This window comes from Pisolithus orientalis (assembly GCF_024613125.1).
Source record: "Pisolithus orientalis strain OTSU chromosome Unknown F5J12scaffold_57, whole genome shotgun sequence".
Classification (NCBI taxonomy): domain Eukaryota; kingdom Fungi; phylum Basidiomycota; class Agaricomycetes; order Boletales; family Pisolithaceae; genus Pisolithus; species Pisolithus orientalis.
This window is the reverse complement of record NW_026260838.1, coordinates 92,362-110,409: the sequence shown is the minus strand read 5'-3', so window position 1 is coordinate 110,409 and position 18,048 is coordinate 92,362. Positions and strand designations below refer to the sequence as shown.

The 18,048-nt window shown below is 49.3% G+C and overlaps 8 protein-coding genes across 8 annotated transcripts; 5 read left to right on the top strand and 3 right to left on the bottom strand.

Moving 5' to 3' along the window:
* Positions 1 to 2,315: 2,315 nt before the first annotated feature.
* Positions 2,316 to 2,903, top strand: F5J12DRAFT_727491 (uncharacterized protein; the record flags this gene model as incomplete). The annotated part of the gene is made up of 3 exons (XM_051741809.1): positions 2,316 to 2,461; positions 2,524 to 2,621; positions 2,671 to 2,903. Coding segments are annotated over 3 exons (477 nt in total), but the record flags the coding sequence as incomplete, so codon positions are not given.
* Positions 2,904 to 2,973: 70 nt separating this feature from the next.
* On the top strand, positions 2,974 to 4,034 carry F5J12DRAFT_471869 (uncharacterized protein). Its single transcript, XM_051739592.1, has 5 exons — positions 2,974 to 3,066; positions 3,120 to 3,301; positions 3,354 to 3,469; positions 3,533 to 3,625; positions 3,680 to 4,034. Coding segments are annotated over exons 1-5 (729 nt in total). The 5' UTR covers positions 2,974 to 3,065; the 3' UTR covers positions 4,017 to 4,034.
* A 988-nt stretch (positions 4,035 to 5,022) lies between these two features.
* F5J12DRAFT_862169 (GMP synthase) lies at positions 5,023 to 7,634 on the bottom strand. Its single transcript, XM_051746924.1, has 12 exons — positions 7,584 to 7,634; positions 7,374 to 7,529; positions 7,207 to 7,306; positions 7,033 to 7,145; positions 6,827 to 6,973; positions 6,547 to 6,762; positions 6,361 to 6,494; positions 5,860 to 6,284; positions 5,538 to 5,797; positions 5,434 to 5,483; positions 5,262 to 5,367; positions 5,023 to 5,201 (listed from the first exon to the last, which is right to left on the bottom strand). Exons 2-12 carry the CDS (start codon positions 7,428 to 7,430, stop codon positions 5,184 to 5,186), a joined length of 1,626 nt encoding a protein of 541 aa, XP_051595310.1. The 5' UTR covers positions 7,431 to 7,529; positions 7,584 to 7,634; the 3' UTR covers positions 5,023 to 5,183.
* Positions 7,635 to 8,164: 530 nt separating this feature from the next.
* Positions 8,165 to 8,770, top strand: F5J12DRAFT_897641 (uncharacterized protein; the record flags this gene model as incomplete). Its single annotated transcript, XM_051748042.1, has 3 exons — positions 8,165 to 8,452; positions 8,508 to 8,619; positions 8,676 to 8,770. The coding sequence occupies 3 exons, from the start codon at positions 8,165 to 8,167 to the stop codon at positions 8,768 to 8,770; spliced, it is 495 nt and encodes a 164-aa protein (XP_051595309.1).
* Positions 8,771 to 9,445: 675 nt separating this feature from the next.
* On the top strand, positions 9,446 to 10,461 carry F5J12DRAFT_862160 (macro domain-like protein). The gene has a single exon (XM_051746923.1). It carries the CDS (start codon positions 9,462 to 9,464, stop codon positions 10,239 to 10,241), a length of 780 nt encoding a protein of 259 aa, XP_051595308.1. The 5' UTR covers positions 9,446 to 9,461; the 3' UTR covers positions 10,242 to 10,461.
* Positions 10,462 to 12,254, bottom strand: F5J12DRAFT_862154 (uncharacterized protein). Its single transcript, XM_051746922.1, has 6 exons — positions 11,543 to 12,254; positions 11,446 to 11,489; positions 11,120 to 11,387; positions 10,899 to 11,057; positions 10,771 to 10,844; positions 10,462 to 10,715 (listed from the first exon to the last, which is right to left on the bottom strand). Exons 1-6 carry the CDS (start codon positions 11,921 to 11,923, stop codon positions 10,523 to 10,525), a joined length of 1,119 nt encoding a protein of 372 aa, XP_051595307.1. The 5' UTR covers positions 11,924 to 12,254; the 3' UTR covers positions 10,462 to 10,522.
* Positions 12,255 to 12,279: 25 nt separating this feature from the next.
* F5J12DRAFT_862148 (uncharacterized protein) lies at positions 12,280 to 13,255 on the bottom strand. Its single transcript, XM_051746921.1, has 4 exons — positions 12,991 to 13,255; positions 12,766 to 12,925; positions 12,632 to 12,709; positions 12,280 to 12,581 (listed from the first exon to the last, which is right to left on the bottom strand). The coding sequence occupies exons 1-3, from the start codon at positions 13,192 to 13,194 to the stop codon at positions 12,651 to 12,653; spliced, it is 423 nt and encodes a 140-aa protein (XP_051595306.1). The 5' UTR covers positions 13,195 to 13,255; the 3' UTR covers positions 12,280 to 12,581; positions 12,632 to 12,650.
* Positions 13,256 to 13,848: 593 nt separating this feature from the next.
* On the top strand, positions 13,849 to 17,915 carry F5J12DRAFT_862141 (Lon protease C-terminal proteolytic domain-containing protein). The gene is made up of 8 exons (XM_051746920.1): positions 13,849 to 14,783; positions 14,838 to 15,475; positions 15,532 to 15,998; positions 16,057 to 16,103; positions 16,156 to 16,394; positions 16,473 to 16,919; positions 16,983 to 17,250; positions 17,316 to 17,915. Exons 1-8 carry the CDS (start codon positions 13,898 to 13,900, stop codon positions 17,573 to 17,575), a joined length of 3,252 nt encoding a protein of 1,083 aa, XP_051595305.1. The 5' UTR covers positions 13,849 to 13,897; the 3' UTR covers positions 17,576 to 17,915.
* Positions 17,916 to 18,048: the final 133 nt, after the last annotated feature.

The following is an 18,048-nucleotide window of genomic DNA, read 5'->3' as shown; positions in this document are numbered from 1 at the left end:
TGGGAAGAGATGAGACTGGTATTTCTGAAGTAGTTTTCTAGAAAGAGGTCAATATCGAGAAAAGAACAGTTCATGAGTCACAACGTACCTTGACAGCCGCGGTTGGGGTCTCCTCCATACTTTCGGGCTCAGTTTCACTCTCATCAATGAGAGGAACGCGAGGGGCGATAGGCAGGGCAGTACCACCCTCAGGGTTTGTCTGGCTTTTGTCGGCAGGTGGGAAATGGTCTGGAATACATCCGAATGGTCCTTGCATGGCAGGAAGTGGCTTGACGTTGATGAGTAGAGGATCCTATGTAATACCATCAGCAAGGAAATGAATTATGCGATGACTTACTGAGACGGCTGAAACATGGGCATCTGCAGACTCCAACTTAACCCCACCAGTACCAACGTTAGCACCAAAGTCGACAATGCACGCTTGAGTTGCACGAAAGGTATCATTGCCAAGCTCTGGTGACATCGTCGTTAGGGAGATTTCTATGGTCTGGTGTATGGCCGTGAGTGGAAGACACATGAACGGTAATTAGCCACACATACCACAGGGCCTTGGGAGTTTGGCTCGAAAGAGAGCGTAACATTTTGGATGCTGGTTGGGACATGAAGTTGAAGGATGTGTGGCCTACGTTTGATGACTGTTGGGGGACCAACAAACTCGGTTTCGTCGGCTTGTGAGGTTGGAACCACCTGGTTAGCATCGATATGGAACTTTTGGAGGTGAGTGCATAGGCCAGAGGACTCAAGTACCACATACCTTGGGTTGGTTCATGGTGTACATGGCGAACCGGTGAACTTGGAGACCAAGGAAAATTTTCGCAAAGTCCATTATTTTTTCCGAGGGGTGCAAGGGCGGCAAGAGCCACTCTTCCGATGGTATTATAGTTGGACTATGGCCGATGAAGTCAAGCATAGTCGGAGTGGGGAAATGCACGTGCAAGAGGTCAGGCTATTGGTGTATTGACTATATTCAGATCTTGCCTACATCGGATTATTTGGATATGTTACTCAAAAATTGTGGAGTCGGACTTTACTCAGACTAATAGCTATATCTTACAAAAAAAAATCAAGGTCGGATTATCTACATTTGGAGAATCCAGTTATGCCCCCTGCTAAAATCTCGTTTCCGCAGTGATTGCTCTCGATGCGTCATGTCTTATCATCAATGTAGTCATGTATACCCTGTAGCCAACTGGAATGCAAGTGCCTTATGTAGAAAAGTTGGGCATGGACTCAACAATTCGCAGCTGTGAAGCCCTCGCGCTCCCGAAGAAGACCCGATCATACGCGATCGCCATCAACGCTCACCACAACACGAGGTAGAGAACGGGCGCTTGAAGGTGACATGTGGTCTCCTGGACTCTTGGATGAGCCCTCCCTTTGCCCACAACCATGACTCCGTTTCCCCGGCAGCTATCCTGTACGATTTTCGACGGCCAATGAGTACGGTGTCTACAGTGCTGATTCACAAATAACCACTTGGGTACAGATATCGAACTACGCGGCGGAAAAGACATCGAATCCGTCGACCTTGTCCTCGCTAATAGGCAAATCTCCATCCCTCGACAAGGAGAAGGCTCTTTTTCGGAACATTTTGATGAACGATTGTTAGTTACCATTCGCTATATGCATCACCATAGTATTCTCATGTCTTTGACTGGTTGCAATAATAGGCCATTTGCAGCCGATCTCCTTGCTCTCGAAGTTCGTCGTCGAAAGAAGCTATTCTTCCGCTCTTCGTCTATAGCGGTCTCCGAAACCATCACGATCAGCTCTGCCGACATTCAATCCGGATCAGAGAGGCAAGGTAGCTCTCAGAGTAATCATTTGCCGTGTCTTGGACAGCTTCTGAAAAAAATGCACAGTAATCAAAAAACGACGGGGCAAAGTAGATATTACCCTCGAGGTTTCACCACCACCCATACCAACCGTCGGTAACTAATAGGTAGTACTGAATTAGCGCTGACAAGGAGCTCACAGGATACGGCTCCTAGGAACTTAACACCAACTACGGAGGACCTTATTAATCAGTGCCCTCGGTGAGCGCCAGATCCCTACGTCTCGATGCTAATATATTTCATCTATATCTATAGTTTCTGAATCTTGGTAATTGGAAAGGTATTGGTTTTGCTTGTCACACGGGTAGCCGCTGAGAACCGTGTTCTTGCAGTCAGGTGCCGGGAAGTCATCTCTGATAAACCGAGTCTTCGGTGTGAAAGCTGCGGTTGAGTAACTCGGTCTGCATCTATCCATTACATTGACAGAGGATGTAGTGCATCGCCGATGATAGACCTGGGAAAGCAGTAATCGAGGAAGAGCTAATCTCCCCGGAGAACGACCGATTCATCTTACACGACAGCCAAGGCTTCGAACCCGCCGAAGGCAGCAACTATGATACCGTGAAGTCGTTCATAGAGGCCAGAAAGAGGATGCCACATATCAAAGATCAGCTTCATGCAGTGTGGTATGTCGTCCTGACTTGGGGCAGCTGCATTCCCGTCTCTGACCGACCGCTGGATATGATAGGTTGTGCTTCCCAGTACCCATTATAGAATACGGCGAGCGACTTTTGGAGGACGGCGCAGAAACGTTCTTAGCGCAATCGAGCGAAGCCTTAGGGAATAGTGAGCAAGTAACCTCTCGTGTCAAATCTGGCAGACTGACTCGCCTCAGTTCCGACCGTTGTCGTATTCACAAAGTATGACAACCTCTTAGCGTATATGTCGGCGGAAGGTAAAGTGGATCCTGAAGTTGAGGCGAGGCAATATTTGCAAAAGCATTGCGTCAAGCCAATTCAGGATTTCTTGAAGAACAAGAACATTGACATTCTGCATGTTGCAGTTAGCTGTGAGTCCCGCCTATTCCCATTCGATTTCTTGCCTATTATTCATCTGGAACAATGCTAGCGAATCCCAAGTGTGAGCGAGGGCACGACGAACTGACAAACCTCACTTATGAGAGGGTATCTGAGAGCTTTACTTCTCAGCCGAATGTGGTATCACCGGTGCCGTTTGCGGCTGCAGGAGCTCAAAGAAGGGTACCTAGAGTAAAGATTGAATCCTCGATCAAGTAAGCCTCATTCTAGTGTGATGCTGCCATATTCTGAGCTATTACTTATACAGTGTGGGGAGGCAAAGTGGGTTTCCATGCACAAAGTGATGATCATCAGTACACTCATGCACCGAAAGGATACTGGAGAGCACTGGCTACCAGCACAGATTTTCAGGGTTTTAAGATGGCTGACTGCCTTCGCGTCATACACACCGACATCGTCTCAGTTTGGAACTTCTACGATCCCTATGAGGCGAGCATTCTTGCCTTCTTGTGATAATTGCCTCCTAACGTTACTTTTGTAGTACCTAGGTTCCAAAGAGTTTCGAGATTTGATGGTCAACATGGTTGGGGATGTGGATGCACTGGCTGTGCCGACCCCTGCATCCACCCAGCTCACTCGTAGTAACACGTTGTCGGGGTGAGTGCTGGCGTGAAGCCTGCTTTCTAGCGAACTCATGGAGATTTGCCACACCCCAAGTAGACCCATCCCTCTCATGGCTGCAATGGTTGTAATCCTGCCATTTGTTGCTGGCTTAGCCCTTGTCCAATGGGTCAGTGAATCCTACCAGCGACTGTACGTGCAATCGTTAGTATGATATTTCAGAATATCAAATGGTTATCCTTCTAGGCAAAATGCGCATCAAAGTTTTATGGCATACATCGTCGATTTGACACACGTACTGGAAATACTGTTTGCACTCACGGGTAACAGGAAGGAAAAGAAACTTACACGCAGGGCGATTAAGCTGGCCTTCAAAGTGTATTATGAATCCTCATGGAGGAGCAACGTTCATACAGCGATTAGGCAGTTCAAGCATATTATCATGGACCGTGATGTAATTCTCGAGAAGATCGAGGCCTTTGTCCTTTCGGATGGTAGGGAGACTCAAGTGACCAGTTTGGTCGAAGGGGTAGGATCAGTTGATCTGGGGCAAGATGAAGAATGGTACCCCGATTCTAACTAACAGGGGTGACCAGTGTGTTGCACCCCGTGTTTTCCCTATCTTTGTGTGGTTTCACTAGTTTTCATTGTCGCGCCGTATTCGTGTCGTTGCTGTCGTTGTGTCTTGTAGTTATACCTTGTAGCCAATAGGAAGGGATTCTTGACAAACGAGTACTGGGCGTGTCAATTTTCTTGGCAGCTTGCGGGCCGTGGTAGTGATCTGTGGTCTGACCTTGAATCGAGGATGTTGTATGTCACCTTTTGCCCAGTGCCTGCCAGCCGGTTCACTAACGTTTGTCTTTTCCCCAGGCCGTCCGGGCAGCGAGGATTGTTACTGGTCTGTGGGACAACTAGCCAAATTCGTTTCCGAGCGATACTTGTCGTTGCTGTCAGTATCACTACTAGTCTCGTCCGCGATCGAGGTTCAAACCTGCGCGGGACCGCTTGCCTCCAAAGGAACCATCTTTCGCGTTCTTCGGCTGCCTTTTGGGACATTACGTCGAAACATCACACTAATCTTCGTGTTAAAGACATCTGGTGTGCTTCATATGTCATCGAGGAATCGGTGTGGGGCGCATCCACCGAACTAATACTACAAGCTTATTACTAAATCCACACATCACTGCTACCGAGTTCAGAGCACAGTCGACGTCCTTACACGCCCGGCGATCTTCCGATGGTTATCTGGCACATGCAAACGCGCGAGGTACGTTGACACCGCCGCACGTTTGTCGACTAAATACACCATTGTGCGAACCGGTCCCTTCACTGAGCATACGAAAACCCACGTAACATCCACACTCTAGAGCCCCGTGTCAATTCTTTTCCACTTCTGAGAGCGGTGACGGACGCAAATGTTCGCCTCAGTCATCTACCCAAGCCAATTCCTGGACGTCCTGTCCGCCTACAACCTCGGACATGACATGAGAGGGTATGTCTGGCAACCTTTCACATATGTTAGTAGGGAGTCCCCCCTGCGCATTCCTCCGGCATCCCGGCCACCAGAACGCTCGACGCCGAAAGCGTTGTTCACACCCCCCAAAAAACATGCTTCCGTGAGAATATACAGTGGTGCAAGTTATAATAACGAGGCCCACGCTTCTAAAAAATCGTATGTCTGGTGCCCTCATTCCTCGAATCACACCTTAAACGATAGTTTGTACTCTCTTACACTATGCTCCGCGCCACCCTACAACCACTCCACAGTCTGTAGAATAAACCAGTTAGCGACACGTGCCCAGGATCGGCCACACAAGAACCAACTTACCGCGGGTGGCTTTGAAGAAATATCGTACGTGACGCGATTGATGCCACTCACTTCATTGGTAATACGGGAGGATATACGGCGCAGGACCTCGGCTGGGAAGACGTACCTAGCATCATGGACCGTGTCTGATGAGGAAAATATCGGAAGAGTTGGATGTATGGTGAGAACGTACCAATCTGCAGTCATGAAGTCCTCCGACGTCACAGCACGAAGCGCGATAACCTATATATCCGCTTTCAGCATGCACCCGATAATCTCGATTATCATTTAACCCACCTGTTCATACGTCCTCTTATCCCCCATGACCCCGACGGCCTTCACAGGTAACAACACCGCAAACGCCTGACTGATCTGATCATATAAATTAGCTTTCCGAATTTCTTCGATGTAGATGTTATCCGCTTGTTGGAGGATCTTGACTTGTTCACGCGTGACAGGTCCTAGGATTCGGATGGCGAGTCCGGGACCTGGGAACGGATGACGTTTGACGAGGGGTTCTGGGATGGTCAATAGACGCCCGAGGGCGCGTACTTCGTCTATATCGAGTTAGCATAATTATGTTGCATTCGTCTGTGGATGACAGAGCCCGCCGACCAACCTTTGAACAGCTCCCGTAATGGCTCTATCAGTTTGAGTTTCATATCTTTGAGCAAACCGCCGACGTTGTGATGCGTCTTGATCGTCGCGCTCGGTCCCTTGAAACTGATACTCTCAATCACATCTGGGTATAAAGTCCCCTGTAGCAACCACTCGATCTTTCCTTTTGCTTCAGCTCCTGTTTTCTCTTCTTCCTGTGCCGCAGCTTCGATTTTCGACGCCTCGGCTTCAAAGACGTTGATGAAGGTGTTACCAATGATTTTGCGTTTTTGTTCCGGGTCTTCGACGCCGTCAAGGCGAGATAGGAAGAGTTCTGAGGCGTCAACGACGGTGAGATTGACGCCGAGGTTCTCTTTCAGCATACGCTCGACCTGCTTCGCCTCGTTGAGACGGAGGACGCCATTGTCGACCATTATGGCCTGGAATCTGCAAGGCTGAGGTTAGAGTCGAGTGGTCACTTCGCAGAGAGGGATGGATATAAAGGGTACGGTGTAGAACTTGCCTGTCCCCGATAGCCTCGTGCATCAATTTAGCCGCAACGGTACTGTCGACCCCACCGCTGACTGCGCCGATGACACGACCTTTTGGACCACATATATCACGGATCCGCGCAATCTCTTTTCCAATGAACTCTTGCTGGGGATAGGTTAGTATACATGCAAGGGAACAAGCGTGGGACGCAGCGTACCATCGTCCAATTTGTACGACATCTACAGATGCTGGTGACGAATCGCGAAATAACTTCCCTGCCTTTAAGACTGTGCGTCACCTCTGGATGAAACTGGATCCCGTATATAGGTTTCGAGTCGTGCGCGATAGCCGCAAAAGGTGCGGTTTGTGTGTGTCCGATGACATGGAAATCTGGAGGCAAACTTTGCAGTTGGTCTCCATGCGACATCCAGACCTATTCGAGCCGTGATACTCAAAATTGCAACTGATCAGCTAGAATAGTAATCAAACAAACGTACCTGCATTTCGTCACCGAGGCCATCGAATAAGGCGTCGACGGTGCTGTTGTCGTTTCCGTTTCCAAAACGACTGATTTGGATGGTGGCGTAACCATACTCGCGATGGTCGCATTGGGTGACTTGACCTTTGAGATTCCATGCTATTTCCTGTCGCAGGGGTCGTGAGGACGCAACATCGAGGATGAAAAGTGGGGATACGTGCGTACCTGGAGTCCATAACATATACCGAGGATCGGGACCCCCAACTCGAAGACGGCGGGGTCAACATGAGGTGCATCGGCATCGTAAACAGAGTACGGGGAGCCGGAAAGAATGATACCTGGCGTAACAAGCTACAGAAGCCCAACTCATTTCGGAAGATGAATTATAAGGCGACTGACCTTTTGGTTTGAACTGGATGTCTTTGAGAAGAACTGTGCATGGCATCAATTCAGCGTATACGTTGAGCTCGCGACATCGTCTCGTGATGAGATGACTGTACTATAGATCATGGGGTGAACGTATCAGAGCGAATGGTGGGTCATCTCAGATTGCAGTAAAATCTGACCTGTGATCCAAAGTCAAGAATAAGAATAGTATCGAATTGATCATGAATTTCGGCCATCCCGGTCGTACTTCTCCGGTGTCGGTGTCAGTGTTGGCAGTTTGACTGTGGACGTTGGATGCGATATATGAAATCTCTTGATTGGATAACGTTTTGTGACTAAAGCAGTAATATTACCCCTGTACAGTGCTGGAACAACTGGATTATTCGTACCAAAGTGTACCGTGGGTCATGACATGAAATGTCGAATACAGATGGGGAGCCGCTCCGTCCGATTACCCAGATCCGATTTTTCAGTGACAACGCACAGGTCTGGCCCCAGATCATTCCTATTATTATCTGGGCGCGATGCCTTTACTTTCTTCCATCCGTTCCTCTCGCGGCGTTCGCACCAACTGTCGGTCACCTTGTTGGCCCGGGTGGCCCATCAGCATCATGCATCAATTGCGGCACGGCCGTTCTATGTGCCTTGCGGCCCACACTTCATTTGTCCCTACCCTAGTAACTCTCTTAGCTTCATTGGTTGTTGTTTATGGTCTGCCTTATCTTCCTCAAACCTAGACCTTAGCTTTGTCATGGCGTAGTCGGCCATAGTACGGTAGACTCTATTTTGATTTCACTCCACACAAGCGGCGACCACAGCTGTTCCTGTCCAATGACGAATATGGGCGGGCGCATCTGAGGCCGGTGCACACGGTGCTGATTTCCCACGAATTGCATGAGCCATTGGGCTACACCAGCGCTCCGTTGCGAGAGTTATCGATCCATTCACCTCCTTCGACCACCTCAACACCATGGCTCCTGTGTTATTGTATCATGCTACCCCCAGCAAATTTGTGGACGATATCAAAGCAGGCATTAAACTTGACCGTGCCAAACCGAGAACGGATTTCCGTCGCGAAAGCCAAGCCTTTTACCTCACAGACAATGAGCACATTGCGAAGACTGTCATGACTGAGGAAGTTCGTGGCTTTGAAGATCACCCAACATCAGTCATGACATTCTCCCTGGAACTGGAAGGCTTGAAAGTCAAGAAGTTTAGCAATGCGCTGTCGGGGGAGGCCCTCAATGAATGGCGTGAGGTATCTGAATCCAGAATGAGATCTCCTGCGACAGTTACTAAGGCATGGCTTACAGCATGTCGCATATTGCAGATTATATCAGAAGAAGGGTGTCCCTCTCCCCCATCCTCCTCCCACTGTCACGGAAAACTACGACGTCATCATCGGGTGGATGAGCACTATAAAGGGTCGGCAACCAATTTATTCTCAATCAAACCCTTGATCGTTAACCATCTGAACTTAGGTGGTCAACATGAGCCTGTTGATAGTCATGTCTGGCAGTATGCTATTCTTACCGAGCACGCGTTGTCGAAATTGAAGTTTGTAAAGGTAGAATAGATCCGTAGTCGCATGAACCCAGCATCATAATCTCGTGATACACGTGCTTGCACACGAATCTCTTGTTACTGTCAGACGCAAGGACGGAATACTTAAAGACGATCTTCGACGACGACAAGACCCCAACTGAAGACATCTCTGTGTCCCAGTAACTCGGGACGAGGGGCCCTTGCGTAAGCTCCGTTTACGACGGAATCCTGCAACTGCAGAGCTGTGAGACCCCGCTTGAGCTCCGAAGCTGTTTTAGACATCAGAGTCAACTCGTCCGTACGAAAATAAAACAAAACAAAACAAACCATTGACAGCGACGGCATTGTCCAAGAAATGTAAGTCCACGTTGGTGTACCAGTAGTCACTAAGGACCTGAACCGGATTGCTGATAATATCGCTGGGCTTGTGCCCAGAGTGCTCGACCACTTTGGTGGCGAAGTCTTCCTTCACGCCAGCTTTAACGAGGACTGCTGCCTTGAGCGGGTTGCACGGTCGGATATTATGAACTACTTACTCTGGATAGCTTTATGTTTCTGGTCGGACATGGTTTGGCGGTAAGGATGGTCGATGAGGTGAACTGGAGTGTGGCACAGGCACTTGGGGGGTCATTGGCTTGTCGGAGTTCAAATGTGTCACCTGAATTGGGAATGATTCGACTAATATAGGCGCCTACTTAGCGATTCACTGATTTCGACTGGCGATGTCCAACGTTTCTTTTATTTTGATCGAGCCTGCAGGGAGGCCATCAAATGAATCACAGACGTCGTTGATCAAAGAATGGCAGCTCGCTTTTACTCAGCACCTCCAGCCAAAGGACCTCGAGCGCTTCTCCTTTCTGGAGAGCAGGCTAGGTCAACTTAAGCAAGCTCAAGTTACGTTCGACTGCGTCGTTTCCCCTGCAAACTCGTATGGTATCATGGATGGCGGGTTAGCTATAGCTTTGTACCTGATCCCCCCCTCAGCAAGTTATGTTAACGCCCCGTCCAGCTTTGATTTTTATCTGTCGATGGCTTTCTCTCCGCCAAAGGACTTCCATGCTCTTACTCGCCTCGTCCAGGCCGCTATCAGAGATCGGTATTACGGCTTCGCACCACCAGGTTCATGTATCCTTGTCCCAGGCCTCCCGCCAAACGATTTCTCTTGCAAGGTTATAGCTGTTTGCCCTACGATGCGCTACCCGGAGGAATTAAAGTGGCATAAAGACATCGTTTACAACACGATGTGGTCTCTGCTGGTTGAGCTCGAGATATGGAACGAGAAAGCGGATGACGAAGAGAAGAAAATTAAGAAGGTCCTGATGACGGGGCTTGGGACAGGAGTCGGCAAGATCCCGTCATCAGTTTGCGCAAAACAGATGGCATTGGCCGTTAAACACTTCCTTTATGCAAGGAGCGAGGAGGGTCAGAAGACTTGGGCTGAAAATGACTACCTATCATGGGACAAGGTTTTGGATCTCGCAGAAGAGGTTTCAAAATCCTGAATGTCAATATGATATGGCTCAAGTGTTACTGATGTGTTGCTTCAGATAAACGTGATTTCGAGCCGTCGACGCATCGTACTAGCCTTTGGATAGGAGACCTCAATTGGACAGTGACCGAACCAGTAATACCTCTGCACAGATTTTTCGGTCACGCTGTCCGTACTCATGCCCTGTATAAAGGTGTACAACGTATAAAAATTACAAACGAGTTAGCAATGCCCGTGCGACATACCACCTGGTTGGCAGTCAGAGGGACCCCCCAATCTTGAAAGACACTTATATCAAGCCTCCGCATCTCCGCTAGCAGTACCCTTCCAAGAACAAACCAACTGTTCTTCTTGTGGCTCCGTCACAAGCCAGTACAAGCCAAGGCATACAATGACGAGGCCGAAGATCAAGATCGCTGCACCAAACTGAAACTTTGCTGTATGAATACCGAAGTGTACAACGAGTGCGGCAATGAAGAAAAACACACTACGAGATGGACTCAGTCATGGATGTGATGTCAAGTCAGATGTTTCTTACACACCTGTACAAGAACAGCTCGAATGGAAACCCTAGAACCAACACCATGATTTGAAAGTAACGTGACGAGTGAGCCGTCTGAACTCTGCATCAGCGGGGTAGGCCATCGCACTAAGCCCAGTCATTACTCACGAAAAATCTCGGCGTCCGAACCGCTAATCCCATCAAGATGCTACCCATTGCAGATAGAAGCGATGTGTAGCTCAACCTTTGGGGCCAGTAAGTCAACCCATTCTGATCAATAGATTGGATAGCCAAGAAGCTGAAGTTTGCTGTCATTAGTACAGTAGCCTTTAACATAGCGACTGTGTGCTTAGTAACGGAAACAAGTATTAAGGATGTACTTAACCTACAAGCAGATTGATATTTTCGACATCTTTTTGGAACGTGTCGCTGAACACCATCCATTTGGCTACGTCCGTTTCATGATCATGGATTTGTGGCGTAACCTCGCGCTGCCGAGCGGCGGCACGCTCTCGTTTGGCTTTACTTTGTTGTGTAGCCCCGAGCGCACGCCCGATAAATCCGGGATGATCAAGGACAGACAACATCGAAAGTATACCTGCCAACTTATCGAGTAGGGGCGTCGGTTGCTTGAGCGGAGGTTTGGAGGAAACCATGCTTGATGTCGCAAGGCATAAGCGTAAATGCCGCAATAAGCACTCGTATATGCACTTACCGTCCTTTTGACCCCCCGTAATCAGCAGGCTGGGAACCCTGGGGCTTGGCGGCGACATCAGACTATTGGATTCCAACACAATTGAGAAATGACGTACCCTACTTGCATCAGCTACTGTGGAGATTGTTTGACTCTGAGCAAGGCCTCTATCACCGGAGCGTTGTATGGTCACGCTCCTGACGTCGGCATCTGCCTCCACTTCTCCCTTCTCTATATCATTGCGTGGTGCTATCGAAGGAGAGCATTTGTCTCCGTTACTCTTCGCGAAATGCTTCCGTTCTCGTGACTTCTGAACAGAGGCATTCCAGAACGAGAAGATATACCGCAGAAAGTGTAAAGTGGCCGAGGAACATCGTTTGGCAATCGCTATGAATAACCTCGGGAAGCGAACAAGGATCCGCAAGAGCGCCTCTGGGAGTAACATGATGGTTGTATGCAGAACAGCAAGGTCGCATGTTGTCTGTCGCCCTTTTGCCATGCGGGCGCCATTAACGTCAGTGACCGGCCGTCGGCTTTGATCGAGTACCAAAGCCGCATGTTATTTGGGAGGAGCGACTAGTTCCCATGTTTCTATCCAGGTATCCAAACATCTTCAATAGGGTCGGGTAGGCCTCCGTTCCTCGTGTCTGCGACAGCATCTGAACAACCTTACTGGAAGTAATTTGTCTGGGCTGGCAGTAAGTTAGTCTCGGCTCCAACCGTGTTGGTCTTCATCCCGGTCGCTTTCGGAAACTCCCAGTAACCGCAACAATCGACTGGTTACGATGTCATAGTAGGTTCCAGCTCACTGGCACAGTGGCTAATTGAGCGGTACTGAAATAGGAAATGTTCAGAGTGACCTACTACATACATATGTTCCACAGTACATATCTATCATATTATTTTCACGGGATGGATACCAACACAATTATCATGACCATCACAATCTTGCCTCCTTGAAAGCCACCTAGTTAGATACTGCCACCTCCACATCTGTCTGGGAAGGAACTTTTTGTTCCCCTACTGGCTCTGTGATGAGCCAGTATAAAAAGAGGCACATGATGACAAGGAAGAAGATGACAGAGGCCGCGATATTTTGCAGTGTTGCTTCATTAAGCCTGAAGCGTTCAATAAGTGCAGCGACAAAGAAAACAATGCTACAAAGCAGGCTTGTCACAGATGTAGTATGAAGTAAGGCATCACACACACGCCTGTACAAGAAAAGCTCAAATGGAAACCCTGGAACCAATGTCATCACTTGGAAGTAGGCTGTGTTGTAAGCTGTCTGGGAGTTCCTGGTCATTGGGATTATCCACGAAACCAAGCCTAATGGCCACTCACAAAGCGTCTTGGTGTCCTGACAGTCAATCCCATCAAGATGCTGCCTAATGCAGCAAGGAGACATATAGCTCAATCGCTGAGGCCAGGAATGCAATCCATTGGGGCTATCAACAGTTTGGATTGCCAGGAAGCCGACATTTGCGGTCAGCAGCACAGTGGCCTGTCATAAAATGCAAGAAATGAATGCATCCATCGAAATCGCACACCACTGTAACGCCAACTTACAAGTAGAGTGATATTCTCGACATCTTTTTGAAATGTTTCCCAGAATGTTGACCATTTCACCACATCTGTTTGACCATTATATTGTGTACCTCTGAGGGAACGCTCAATAAATCCAGGATGATCAAGGAAGAGTAGCATAATAAATGCGTCTTGTAGTCGCCACGAGCGCCACATGCGTCTGACAGGAGGGTTGCAACAGTGCATGCTTGGACGCCACAAACATCAATACGGGCATCACGATAAATGCTCGCGTGTAACGTACCGTTGCAAACGTGTTTACTCTGGTGGGAAGTGGGGAACGTTTGGACCTACTAGATTTGCAGACGAATCCCCAACAGACACTGCAACCGTCGACTTCGCTCTGAAATCAGGCTTTTATATGGATTGCACAGGTTTTCAGCGACGCACCCTCAGGCTACTCGCAGAAGATTGTGGCATAGGCGTCAGTCCACGACCCGCCGCCGTGTGCCCAGCCAAGCTTAGTACAGTTACGCTTTCAACACTAGTATCTTCCCCCGCTACTCTACCTTTCTCCCCATCCAGGCTGGGTGCTGTCGAAGTGGCGACATCACCCAAATCTCTCAGGGAGCGGTGATTTTGTTTCTTCTTCTGGACCGACGCACTCCAGAAAGGGAATAGGTGCCGCAGAAAATGTAAAGCTACAGAGGAGTATCGTTTGGTGATTATTAGGAGTAGCTTCGGAAAGCGAGTAAGGATCTGCAATAGTGTCTTGAGGACTGACATGATGGAATGTGAAGAGAACGAAGCCTACGATGTACAGCATCAGATGTCCAGTCCAAGTACATAGCCGACTGACACGCCTGTTATGGTAATTTCCTGAGAAATTTTGAGACCAAACTTGCTTTGTGGACATCCACGTCAACGCAGGGGACGAGGAGGTCGTCTGATGGTCCTCCCACAGAGCTGTCGAGCCGGAGTTCGACAGCTGGCGGTCAGGCTAACGTCCTGCACGAAATATCCATCCCTTCTTCCTGTCAATTCGCTCGTCGCGAGGAGTCTGGCAAGGCAGAGATCCTTCGCAACGTGCAGAACAGTTGCAGCGAGATCCTCACCCCTGCTTTACTACCCTAGGCGGTCGAACAAGTCATCAAACGACTCCGGGGAGCAAGACGGCCTCGAGGAAGAGACTCCAAAGAATCAGAACACCAAAGACCGTGTCAAGTTGGAAAGCTCGGAAGATGAAAGTCCAGCTGGCTCCTCCGCGCCTTCTTCCCCACCTTCGTCCTCTTCTTCGGGTGGCGATGGAAGCGATAACTCGGAACCCCCGCCACCTACCGCGTACCGCACGCCCACCCCCAGTTCTATAGCAAAGCAGTCCGTACCAGAGGTGTACCCGCAAGTCCTCGCCTTGCCAATAGCGAGACGCCCCCTTTTCCCTGGCTTTTACAAAGCGGTCGTCGTTCGAAATCCAGCCGTCGTTGCTGCCATCAAAGAAATGATGAAACGCGGTCAACCCTACCTCGGTGCATTCCTCCTCAAAGACGAGAACACGGACAGCGATGTCATTACGGACATCAACTCAGTGCATCCAGTCGGCGTATTCGCACAGATTACAAGTATATTCGCAGCAAATACAGGTTCCGCTGAAGACAAGGACGAAGGGTTGACCGCCGTCTTGTACCCGCATAGGCGGATCAAGATGACGGAACTCATTAAGGCTGGTGATCAACCCTCCACGGCTCAAGTCGCACCAGAGGACACACAAACACTGACGCCTCCTCCATCGCCGGGGCCGGAAATTTTAGAGGATGCCGTGGCTAAGATGCCGCCAGGCAAGTATTCTTCGAAGCGAACACCAGGAACATCTTGTTTCTAACTCATTTCAGGACCAGTGCAAACTTCTTTTCTACATAAGCATGCTATCTCAATCGTACAAGTAGAAAACCTGGTCACGCAGCCCTACAACAAAGACGACCAGTACATCCGTGCCTTCATGTCCGAGATCGTATCCGTCTTCAAAGATATCGCTCAGCTAAATCCTCTGTTCCGCGACCAGATTACCAATTTCTCGATTAACCAAGTCTCATCTAATGTCTTTGACGAGCCTGACAAGCTTGCCGATTTCGCTGCTGCCGTATCTAGTGGTGAGGTTGGCGAGCTGCAGGATGTACTAGAGAGTCTGGTCGTTGAGGAAAGACTGCGAAAGGCGCTTTTGGTGCTCAAGAAAGAACTAATCAATGCCCAACTCCAGAGCAAACTCGCGCGGGACGTTGACAGCAAAATTGCCAAACGTCAGCGCGAGTACTACCTAATGGAACAGCTTAAAGGCATCAAGAAAGAGCTTGGTATGGAATCCGACGGCAAGGACAAACTGATTGAGAAATTTAAGGAGCGGGCCGCGGCGCTCAAGATGCCAGAACCTGTTCGGAAGGTCTTCGACGAAGAATTGAACAAGTTGATGGGTTTGGAACCCGCAGCTTCGGAGGCGAATGTAACGCGTAATTACTTAGAATGGCTTACTCAGGTACGTCTGTCTACCTTTTCATTATTTTCATCGCTGCATGGTTTGCGCGATGACAGATACCATGGGGGCAACACTCTCCCGAGAACTATTCCATCGCTCACGCGCAACAAGTCCTAGACGAAGACCACTATGGGCTAAAAGACGTCAAAGACCGTATCCTTGAATTCCTTGCGGTCGGTAAACTTCGCGGAACCGTTGAGGGTAAGATCATCTGTCTCGTCGGTCCACCCGGTGTCGGCAAAACGTCGATCGGGAAGTCGATCGCACGTGCACTGAATCGTCAATTTTTCCGGTTCTCGGTGGGAGGTTTAACGGACGTGGCCGAGATCAAGGGACACAGGCGGACGTATGTAGGTGCGTTGCCGGGTAAGATTATCCAGGCGTTGAAGAGAGTGGGGACGGAAAACCCGTTGGTGTTGATTGATGAAGTGGATAAGATTGGGAGAGGGATTAATGGTGACCCTGCGAGTGCGTTATTGGAAATGTTGGATCCGGAGCAGAATAATGCGTTCTTGGATCACTAGTAAGTGGCACCTGCTGTCATCCGTGTTTATTCGATCGATATACTGACTCGTGTGCAGCATGGATGTGCCTGTCGACCTCTCACGGGTTCTTTTCGTGTGCACCGGTTCGTGTCGACAGATCCTTCTTTTTCTTCTGGGAATACTAAAGACATTCAGCCAACAATCTTGACACCATACCTGCCCCTCTGCTTGATAGGATGGAGGTGTTGGAAGTCAGCGGGTACGTCTCCGAAGAGAAATCCGTCATTGCGGACAAGTATCTCGGACCACAAGCTAAAGAAGCCTCTGGGCTCAAAGATGCCGATGTGCTTCTCGATCCGTCGACCGTGGACGTGTTGATCAAGTATTATTGTCGTGAAAGTGGTGTGCGGAATCTAAAGAAACACATTGACAAGGTGAGTGCACAATTTATTTATTTTTCCTTGTTTCGTCAAGAAAAGAATGTTGGGGGGTCTGATTGCCGTGGGTTGTAGATATACAGGAAAGCAGCGCTCAATATTATTTTGGAACATGGAGAGGAAATGTTCCCTGAACCTCCGGAACCCACGCCTGCGCCTGCAGCTGCCTCCACCGACGATGTCTCCTCCAACTCTGCATCGGCAACCACTACCGTCGAATCCCAGGAACCTTTGTCCAACGAGCCTAAAGAGACAGTAACTTCGGAAGAGGAAACCTCCGCCAGTGGCGCTTCCAAGAACTCCAACTCCGAACTCAAGACTGTCACGACGCAAGAGCGTAAACCGCTTCGCGTGCCGGAGCACATAACTGTGCGGATTACGCCGGAGAATTTGAAGGAATATGTGGGTCCGCCTGTCTATCATAAGGATAGGATGTATGTCACTCCACCTCCTCCGGGCGTTAGCACTGGTCTTGGATATCTGGGTAACGGATCAGGGGCGGTCATGCCTGTTGAAGCCACGGTAAATATCACCCGTTCTGCATTCCCTGACAAGTGATTAACAGACGATGCGTTTGACTCGCAGAGCATGCCTGGCAAAGGAGGTCTTCAACTCACCGGTAAACTCGGTGAAGTCATCCGCGAGAGCGCGCAAATCGGTCTCAGCTGGGTCAAAGCACACGCCTACGAACTTGGAATTACTAGTAGCTTCGATGAGCAGTTTTTGACGGATCGGGACATTCATGTGCATATGCCTGAGGGAAGTATTGGGAAGGAAGGGCCGAGTGCTGGTACAGCTATTGTGTCGGCCTTCGTGTCGTTGTTTACAAAGACAAGGATTAATCCTGATGTTGGTATGTCGATGGCCAGGTTTGGAGTAGTGAATGGGGGACTGACGGTTTTGACACGGTGCATGCAGCCATGACAGGTGAAATATCTCTTGTCGGCCAAGTTCTCCCAGTCGGCGGCCTCAAAGAGAAGATCCTAGCTGCCCATCGAGCAGGTATAACGACGATCGTCGCACCCGCTGCCAACCGTGCAGACATCGAAGAAAACGTGCCTGAGAGCGTCAAGACAGGCATTCGGTTCGTGTACGTCGAGGACGTGCGAGAGGTTCTCTTCGAAGTGTTCCGTGGCGAACCGATCACGGAGAGGTGGAAGGATACATTGTCAGTATAGGTTCCTCTCTGCCATCTCCTTTCCATCGTGATGCAACTACAACTACTATCAACTATTCTTATCCTAATCTCATGGCAAGTTGCACAACTTGCATTAGATCTGGTGCCCATCCCAGGCTAGATCTCTTGGGATACAGCATTATTACCAGATATCATCGGTCGCCCTGTCGCCCCTCCCTCGTTAGGAGTTCTGAGGCACTTGTGCTCTGTGTACCTGCAGAGCTGCATATGGCGGAATGGGTCGCGCATGTCCACATAATACACCTAGATCGCACTGCAGGTTTCATACTTCATACAAGCCGATGTATTACACACAGATTATCAGCCCAACTCATGCATGCAATTGAATAGTCAGTTAGCTGACACGAGAGGTGAAGCTTTGGAACTTGAGTCGACATATTGAAGGAAGAACTGTTATTCTATTGTATCCGAGCATGAACGGGTTGAGGCCGGTCAGGGGATTTGATCCTGTGC